Below are 10,000 nucleotides of genomic sequence, written 5' to 3' on the forward strand. Positions count from 1 at the left end.
AAAACAAACAAGGACAGATTCAGACTCTCGCCAACACCCAGCAGGTAATCACTATGAGAGAAAAAAATCCATTAATAAAAATAATCTACCCATCAACCTGATATCCAAGCAGTCACATGGTTCAGTTAGTTATGTGTTGTAAATGCACAGTAAATAAATAACTTGTTTTGTTTTCAGATCACACAGACAGAGGAACAGCAAGGACAGCAGAATGAATGCAAACAATCAAACAATCTTAAATAAGGTAATCATAAATTATAAGGTCCCCCTGCATAAATAACGGATAAATAAATAAATAAAAAATAGCAACATTGTGTGAGTCTGTTCTTTAAATAAAATAAAATCAATAGGACTGTACGTTGGTGAGCTAGACAGCTTTTTCAAGTCACTCATGAGGATATTCACGATTATCCCGATAATGGAAATTCACCAAGATAAAATTATCTTGAGTGTTTTTATCGCGATAAACAATAAAATCTTATATCCTCCCATCCCTACTTGGAAACCATGTCTTTTGTCTCGTTTTGGTGGCAAGTGACATCAAGTATGTACACAGTATTGTTGTGTTTGCACAACACTTGTCCATATCAACAGGAGCGCGGCCGTGGCAACGCGTTACCCATGTTCCCTTGAGCAGCTTCCTGGTTCCTCCTTACCTCGGCGAAGCAGAAGCCGGCGTCGAACGGGTGACAGAGCAGACCCTCCTTGATGGCGGCGACCGAAGCCGGGCCGCAGCGGAAATGTCCTGAAAACAAAACAAACACATTCATCATCTATCCATCCATCCATCCGTCCATCTATCCATCCATCCATCCATCCATCCTACCATCGCTGGTCTCCTGCGGCGTTGAGTCCACCACCTGCCATCCTCCCAGACCGGCCGGCAGGTCAGGCCTCGTCATGAAGACCTCGTTCCAGCAGTGGTAGTTCCTAGAGAGAGAGAGAGAGAGAGAGAGAGAGAGAGAGAGAGAGAGAGAGAGAAAGAGAGAGAGAGAGAGAGAAAGAGAGACATACAGAGAGAGAGAGAGAGAAGGAGAGAGAGAGAGACACACACACAGAGAGAGAGAGAGAGAGAGACAATATAGAAATACTATAGGAATAATATAGAAATACTAAAGACGTTTAATGAGGTAACTGTGAAGTCACTATAGAGTAACACTATAAGACACTATAGGAATATTATAGGAATATTATAGCAGATAAAAATACCACAAAGTCCTACAAAGTCAACAGAAACTTACTGTTGAATACCACAAAAACACTTCAAGACCCTATAGAAATAATATAGGAATATTATAGTACAATAAGGTCATTATAAACTCACTATTGAGCAATACAGACACACTATAAGTCCCTATAGGAATATTATAGGAATATTATAGTGATTTTGGAGGGAGAGAGAGAACCCTGTTATTATTATATCTTTGTTTTCTTTTTGTTCTACAAAGTGTTTTTTGTAATTTTCAAAAGGTGCTATGGAAAGAAAATGTATCTATGTATGGCTGAATGGACCAATCAGATGGAGCCCCTGGTCAGGTCTCCTAGCAACAGATATGACTGACAAGTGAAGCACCCCCCCACCTGGTGGTTGGGGTGGGTGGGAGGGTGTTGCCCTTCAGCAAGGCACTAAGGCACCTAAGAACTGTACGGAAACTAAAACTCCATCCTGGTTTCCTAGCAACAGACATGACTGACAAAGCATGTAGAGTTACTGAGCTCGTCTCCTAGCAACACACATGACTGACAGGCTGACTGACAGGCTGATGGGCCAGTTTCTGACCTGGTCTCCTAGCAACAGATGTGACTGACAGGCTGATGGGCCAGTTTCTGACCTGGTCTCCTAGCAACAGATGTGACTGACAGGCTGATGGGCCAGTTTCTGACCCGGTCTCCTAATAACAGACATAACTGACACCAGATGAGAAGGGTATCCTAACAACAGACATGATTGACAGGTGTTTAGCAACAGACATGATTGACAGGCGTTTGGACCAACCAGATGGAGTCCCTGGTGTGGCGTTTGTCCGGACTGCCGTCGGGTTTGAAGATCAGGTCGGTCTTCAGGTTTCCTGTGTTGTCATGAGCCGAGCTGAAGTTGGTGATCACCCTCGCCGGGATCCCAAGACACCGCAGGACTGTGTGTGTGTGTGTGTGTGTGTGTGTGTGTGTGTGGAGAAAGTTGGGAGGGCAGGTGTGTATTGTGTGTTGGTGGTAAAAGTAGGTTTATGATTGTGTGTTTGAGATCATGTGAATTAAGGGAGAAAAAGAGGTAAAAAAAAATATATTTTCTGCTGAATTGTTGTTTTAACACACTTGAAAAAAAAGATGATGGAAGAACAGAGAGGATAGAAGAGGAGAGGAGAGGTTAGGAGAGGAGAGTAGAGCGGAAAGAAGTCAAAAAGAGACTAAGGAGAGAGAGGAGGAAAGGAGAGGAGAGAGAAGAAGAGAGGGGGAGAGGAGGAGAGGAGAGGAGGAGAGAGAAGAGGAGAGGAGGAGATATGTGAGGAGAGACAAAAGGAAAGGAAGTAGTTGACAAAGGAGAAAAGGGGAGAGGAGGATGACAGAGGAGAGGAGGAGAGGAGAGGAGGGGAAGTAAAGGAAAGGACAGGAGGAGATGAAAAGAGAGGAAAGAAAAAGATGAGAGGACAGGAGAGGATAGAAGAGGAGAGGGAAGCAAGGAGTGGAGAAAGGAGAGAAGAGGGTAAACGAGGAGAGGAGAAATAAAGATAGGAGAGGAGGTGAGAGGAGAAGAATAGAGGAGAGGAAGAGAGACGTGAGGAGAGACAAAAGGAAAGCAAGGACAACAGACAAAGAAGAAAAGAGGAGAGGAGGAGGAGAGGACAGACGTGAGGAGAGACAAAAGGAAAGGAAGGACAACAGACAAAGAAGAAAAGAGGAGAGGAGGAGAGGAGATATGTGAGGAGAGACAAAAGGAAAGGAAGTAGTTGACAAAGGAGAAAAGGGGAGAGGAGGATGACAGAGGGGAGGAGGAGAGGAGGAGAGAAGAAGAGGGGAAGTAAAGGAAAGGACAGGAGGAGATGAAAAGAGAGGAAAGAAAAAGATGAGAGGACAGGAGAGGATAGAAGAGGAGAGGAGGAGCAAGGAGTGGAGAAAGGAGAGAAGAGGGTAAACGAGGAGAGGAGAAATAAAGATAGGAGAGGAGGTGAGAGGGGAAGAATAGAGGAGAGGAAGAGAGACGTGAGGAGAGACAAAAGGAAAGCAAGGACAACAGACAAAGAAGAAAAGAGGAGAGGAGGAGGAGAGGAGATATGTAAGGAGAGACAAAATGAAAGGAAGGACAACAGACAAAGAAGAAAAGAGGAGAGGAGGAGGAGAGGAGATATGTGAGGAGACAAAAGGAAAGGAAGGACAACAGACAAAGAAGAAAAGAGGAGAGGAGGAGGAGAGGAGATATGTGAGGAGAGACAAAAGGAAAGGAAGGACAACAGACAAAGAAGAAAAGAGGAGAGGAGGAGAGGAGATATGTGAGGAGAGACAAAAGGAAAGGAAGGACAACAGACAAAGAAGAAAAGAGGAGAGGAGGAGAGGAGATATGTGAGGAGAGACAAAAGGAAAGGAAGTAGTTGACAAAGGAGAAAAGGGGAGAGGAGGATGACAGAGGGGAGGAGGAGAGGAGGAGAGAAGAAGAGGGGAAGTAAAGGAAAGGACAGGAGGAGATGAAAAGAGAGGAAAGAAAAAGATGAGAGGACAGGAGAGGATAGAAGAGGAGAGGAGGAGCAAGGAGTGGAGAAAGGAGAGAAGAGGGTAAACGAGGAGAGGAGAAATAAAGATAGGAGAGGAGGTGAGAGGGGAAGAATAGAGGAGAGGAAGAGAGACGTGAGGAGAGACAAAAGGAAAGCAAGGACAACAGACAAAGAAGAAAAGAGGAGAGGAGGAGGAGAGGAGATATGTGAGGAGAGACAAAAGGAAAGCAAGGACAACAGACAAAGAAGAAAAGAGGAGAGGAGGAGGAGAGGACAGACGTGAGGAGAGACAAAAGGAAAGGAAGTAGTTGACAAAGGAGAAAAGGGGAGAGGAGTGCCAATTACTGACTTCAGATCTGTTACTGTATACACAAAATCAGATTAGATTAGATTGTGGCTGTCCTTGTGAATCAGGCTTGTTTCCAATGGGGTTTTTAAAAGGATTTCATAAACTAAAGGGTTGCAGCATGTGATCCTGAACCGGAATGTGAACGTGAACCTGGACATGTCGGAGCGAGCAGGTTTTTCTCTTACAGGTGTTGAAGACTCCGGCGAACACCCAGCACTGGGCGAAGCACACCGGCACGCCGCCGTTGACGTACTTCAGCAGGATATTCACGCTGCCGGTCCACAGCGTGGGGGAGGTGCCCATGGAGAAGTCATCGCTCCAGTTCCCCACCAGCACGCCGTTATCGTCCTGGGAGTTCAGCTGAGGTGGACGGGGTCAAAGGTTAAGGGTTGATTTTAAAGCGTTATTCCATCAGGGAGGGGTTTCACAGACCTGTTCTCAAGTTCGTAGGTGGAGTTAACGAAAAGCAAAGCAACAAATGAAATAGCGTGCAGGTTGGGGGGCGTGGCGGATGGGAGGGGGTGCACACAGTCCTTTTTTTTATTAATTTGCTGAAAAATAAAAAGAAATATTGAAGAATCTGTGTCTGTATACTGTATTGTAATTTATATCACAATTCAAGTATGATTATTCATCAAAATCTTGCAGTTTTATGTGTAAATTACAAATTATGCCGCAATTATTACAAATCACTGGATGAGGTAATCTTGTGTGAGTAGAGCTACAGCAGATACATGAAGAGTTAAAATAATGGATAATGGAGTTGGTGCTGAACTGCAGATTATATTTTACTGGCACTACAGCCTCACCATGGCAGATCCCTTCCTGACCAGCTGGATGATGTTTCCTCGGTTGTAGATCGGCATCCGAGACACATCCAGGATGTAAATACAGGCATCCAGGATCCCTTTCTCAAACTGGAGAGAGAGAGAGAGAGAGAGAGAGAGAGAGAGAGAGAGAGAGAGAGAGAGAGAGAGAGAGAGAGAGAATATGTATGTGTATGCACTTATTTGTGTTTGTGTATGCATGTTTGTGTGAATGTGTGTATATGTGTGTGCGTATGTATGCATGCATATTAGTGTATACATTTTAGGTGTGTGTGTGTGTGTGTGTGTGTGTGTGCGTGTGTACCTGTCCATACATCCAGCTGCGCTGTGAAATGGCTGTGGCTTCACCCTGGTAGATGACACCGTAGTCGTTGAGGACGTACTCTCTCCTCGCCGCCTCGTCAGGAACAAACACAGCGTCCTCTGGGGGGGGTGAGACGGGGGGGGGGGGGGGGGGTGAGACGGGGGGTGAGACGGGGGGGGGGGAGTATTTCAATTCTAATGTAATAATCAGAAACACAGCATGACACTAAAATTCTCCTTTAAAACCAATACTAATGCAATTCTCTGAGACTCTCTTGCATCTAGACTCCATTGAATCCAATACTAATATTGATGAAATTTTATGAAATAGTGTTTAGACCATGGGACACAACAGTTCTGGTGAAACAAAAATGATCGGACTTTTCCTGAAACACTGTGACACACTAAAACTCTCCGCTGAAAACATCATGGGACACAAACTCTCAAACTGTCTTCATATTAATATGAATGAAATTCTCTGAGACAGCATTTAGATCACGGGACACTAAAACTCTCCATTGAAACAATACTAATTACATTTTTAAAACATCACAGGACACTGAAACTCTAAATCCAAACCAATACTAATATCAATGAAGTTCTCCGAGACAGCATTTAGACCACGGGACACTAAAACTCTCCATTGAAACCAATACTAATTTAATTTTCTTAAACATCATGGGATGCTGAAACTCATTTAAAACGAATAGTAATGAACTCATCTGAGACAGTACTTAGACCACGGGACACTAAAACTCTCCATTGAAACCAATACTAATTTAATTATCTTAAACATCATGGGATGCTGAAACTCATTTAAAACGAATAGTAATGAACTCATCTGAGACAGTACTTAGACCGAGGGACACTAAAACTCTCCATTGAAACCAATACTAATTAAATTTTCTTAAACCTCATGTGATGCTGAAACTCTCATTTGAAACGAATAGTAATGAACTTATCTGAGACAGTATTTAGACCGAGGGACACTAAAACTCTCCACTGAAGCGCTGTCAGACAGGCGGTGAGGCGGCAGACTGACCGGGCACCAGGCGTTGAACAGGACGTAGACGTCGGTGCTCTGGTCCCTCCTGGTGCGCTGCATGCCGCGCGCCGCGACCACCGCCACGTAGGTGCGGAACTTCCCCACGATGGCGTCGGGCGTCGGGGTGACGCCCACGAGCACCGACGCACCCTCGTTCTCCACCACACGCCCCGCCCACGCACCCCCCTGACGGGACCCGAACGTCACCACCACCATGGAGCCTTTACTGGCCGAGGGGTTGGCTCCTGGGAGGGGGGGGGGGGGGGGGATGATTAGTGATGTTTGGGTTCAGCATCCTTTAAAGAGGAGAGAAGAAGAGAGTGGAGAGGGGAAGGAGGAGAGAGGAGAGGATGAGAAGAAGGAAAGGAGAGGAAGGAAAGGAAAGGACAGGAGGAGAGGAAAAGAGAGGAAGAAAAAGAAGATAGAAGAGGAGAAGAACGGAGAGGATAGAAGAGAAGAGGAGAGGTGAGGAGACGAGAAGAATGGAGAGGAAAGAAGAGGAGAGGTTAGGAGAGGAGAGTAGAGCGGATTAGTGATGTTTGGGTTCAGCATCCTTTTAAAGAGGAGAGAAGAAGAAGTGGAGAGGGGAGGTGAGGAGAGGAAAGGAAAGGAAAGGACAGGAGGAGAGGAAAAGAGAGGGAAAAAAAAGAAGATAGAAGAGGAGAAGAATGGAGAGGATAGAAGAGGAGAGGAGAGGACAGGCGAGGAGAGGAAAGGAAAGGACAGGACAGGAGGAGAGGAAAAGAGAGGAAAGAAAAAGAAGATAGAAGAGGAGAAGAACGGAGAGGATAGAAGAGGAGAGGAGAGGAGAGTGAGGAGAGGAGAGTAGAGCGGATTAGTGATGTTTGGGTTCAGCATCCTTTAAAGAGGAGAGAAGAAGAAGTGGAGAGGAGAAGGAGGAGAGAGGAGAGGATGAGAAGAAAGAAAGGAGAGGAAGGAAAGGAAAAGGACAGGAGGAAGAGGAAAAGAGAGGAAAGAAAAAGAAGATAGAAGAGGAGAAGAACGGAGAGGATAGAAGAGGAGAGGAGAGGACAGGCGAGGAGAGGAAAGGAAAGGACAGGACAGGAGGAGAGGAAAAGAGAGGAAAGAAAAAGAAGATAGAAGAGGAGAAGAAACAGAGAGGATAGAAGAGGAGAGGGAGAGGACAGGCGAGGAGAGGAAAGGAAAGGACAGGACAGGAGAGAGGAAAAGAGGAAAGAAAAAGAAGATAGAAGAGGAGAAGAAACGGAGAGGATAGAAGAGGAGAGGAGAGGTTAGGAGAGGAGAAGAATGGAGAGGAGAGGTTAGGAGAGGAGAGTAGAGTGGATTAGTGATGTTTGGGTTCAGCATCCTTTAAGAGGGAGAGAAGAAGAATGGAGAGGAGAAGGAGGAGAGAGGAGAGGATGAGAAGAAAGAAAGGAGAGAAGGAAGGAAAGGAAGGCAGGAGGAGAGGAAAAGAGAGGGAAAGAAAAAGAGATAGAAGAGGGAGAAGAACGGAGAGGATAGAAGAGGAGAGAGAGGAGAGACAGGAAAGGACAGGACAGGAGGAGAGGAAAAGAGAGGAACGAAAAGATGATAGAAGAGGAGAAGAACCAATAATTAACAGTGTTTAGGTTCAGAATACTTATATGAAGGGAGAGGAGAGAGGAGAGGAGAGGAGAGGAGAGAAGGAGAGGGGAGAGGGGAGAGGAGAGGAGAGAAGGAGAGGGGAGAGGGAGAGGGGGAGAGAAGGAGAGGAGAGAGGAGAGGAGAGGAGAGAAGGAGAGGAGAGAGGAGAGGAGGAGAAGAGGAAGAGCAGAGGAGAGGAGAGGAGAGGAGGAGAGGAGAGGAGGAGGCGAGGAAGAGCAGAGGAGAGGAGAGGAGGAGAGGAGAGAAGGAGAGGGAGAGAGGAGAGGAGGAGAAGAGGAAGAGCAGAGGAGAGGAGAAAGGAGAGGAGGAGAAGAGGAAGAGCAGAGGAGAGGAGAGGAGAGGAGGAGAGGAGAGGAGGAGAAGAGGAAGAGCAGAGGAGAGGAGAGGAGGAGGAGAGGAGAGAAGGAGAGGAGAGAGGGGAGGAGGAGACGAGGAAGAGCAGAGGAGAGGAGAGGAGAGCAGAAGAGAGGAGGGAAACTATAAGAATAAAAATGAGATACAACTTTAAGTTAATTAATGATTGAGTCATCAAAAAACTCCCTCGATGCAGGCAGTCGAGCTGCTTAACGAGCTTCCAATTAGCTCTGTTTCTCTCTCTCTCTCTCTCACACACACACACACACCATACACAGCACACACACACACACACACACACACACACACACACACGCACACACAGCAACTGTTAAGGGATCGCCCCAAACAGGTTCACTGTGCTGCAGCAGTGTGACTCTATTAAAAACAACAACATATGAAGACTTGGATCACAACATTTCACATCCATTTTGAATAAAAAATATGTTCATTTCCCTATCCTTAAAAATATACAGATGATGAACTTCTACAATGTTATTACTTTGTAGATAATGGTCTTTAGGTAGCTATTAACTTGTATCATATTCAATCAGATCTATAATATCTATAGATAACTAATAACATGAATAATGAACATAATCATTTTGTCAGACTCAATTTTCAAATGACAGAAGTCTTATTTTGGAATGAAGCTCTTCATATCGCTTCAAACCTCGTAACTCCAGTTGTAGGATTTTCAAGTTTTAACTTCAGCTGAAGTATTACATACTGTATTTCAAAATTATATTTCAAACCCCTGTGGATAAACCGCATAAATGCCTCGTCTTCAAGCTAAAACCTGCATAAATGCATAAAATCCACAAAAGGAAAGACATAACCACTGATGACCTTTATAAAACTGTTTTATATTTTGGACATTTAGCTGAGACTGGAGTGAATTTACTGTAGACTTGCCGTAGAATTAGTCATATGCAATGAAAGTGTGTGTGTTACTTTGTGAAACGTATGGTAAAAATTTCATACACTTGTAACAATGATTTTGTTTAACGATGTTACTGAAAGACTTCAGTTAAAAGTTTAGCTTGTTCAATTTTTATTTTCGTTAATTTTCTCATTCATTTATTGAGCTGAGGCCAAAACTGCTCATCTTGTTTTGACTGAGATGCTTGGTGTGTGTGTGTGTGTATGTACTAGTGTGTGTGTGTGTGTGTGTGTTTACTTCTAATGACAGAGCCGTAGGGAGCGTGTACTAATTAGCCAGGCAAACGAGTGTGAGGCTGCCTAACGAACTGACGGTCGACTAATTGTTCGGCGGGCGACTCTTAACGAGCGTCTCTTCATCAGCTAATTGGTTAATCGGGGAGCGGCTCACTGTTGGACTCCGGTGGGCCGAGCCGCAGCCACAGAGCGCGCTCCGTGACAGAAGCCACGCCCCCGGACGTGTTACCCCAACAGACGGGAACCAATCAAGAGAGACTCCTCTGGGAAACAGGGAAATGAAATGATGTGAGAGGAAACTGAATGGAAAAGTGAGACTGAATGAAGAAAAGACAGTAAGAAGATACTCAACAACTGCATTTGATTGATGTACTGATCTGTTGGATTGATTATAAATCCACACAATAAATGCAACAGTAGAAGAAGTCACTATTTGTTAATCCCATAATTCCAAGCAGTCAAATACACAACATTAAAGACTGGAGAAGGAGAGAGACAATGGAGAACTGATCTTCAAATCAGGAAGTAAAGCTGGTCAGTTTGTCTGTGATTGGCTGTTTTAAAATAGCCATTCAAACTCTCCAATCAGAACCAGGATCTGATTCAAAGTGGCCAATCAGAGATCCGGTTG

The 10,000-nt window shown here is 44.9% G+C and overlaps 1 protein-coding gene across 1 annotated transcript in view; it reads right to left on the minus strand.

Annotated features, from left to right (window-relative positions):
- Positions 1–10,000, minus strand: part of LOC139917378 (coagulation factor XIII A chain-like) — a 17,978-nt gene that overhangs the window by 5,630 nt on the left and 2,348 nt on the right. The window contains exons 4-10 of the mRNA XM_078291521.1: positions 6,226–6,473; positions 5,185–5,301; positions 4,863–4,970; positions 4,239–4,413; positions 1,997–2,135; positions 827–930; positions 657–745 (exon numbers count right to left, since the gene is read on the minus strand). Of these exons, the coding sequence (XP_078147647.1) occupies positions 657–745; positions 827–930; positions 1,997–2,135; positions 4,239–4,413; positions 4,863–4,970; positions 5,185–5,301; positions 6,226–6,473 (980 nt within the window). The remainder of the gene's footprint in view (positions 1–656; positions 746–826; positions 931–1,996; positions 2,136–4,238; positions 4,414–4,862; positions 4,971–5,184; positions 5,302–6,225; positions 6,474–10,000) is intronic.

The sequence above is a fragment of the Centroberyx gerrardi genome, chromosome 22 (assembly GCF_048128805.1).
Source record: "Centroberyx gerrardi isolate f3 chromosome 22, fCenGer3.hap1.cur.20231027, whole genome shotgun sequence".
In the NCBI taxonomy this organism is placed as follows: Eukaryota; Metazoa; Chordata; class Actinopteri; order Beryciformes; family Berycidae; genus Centroberyx; species Centroberyx gerrardi.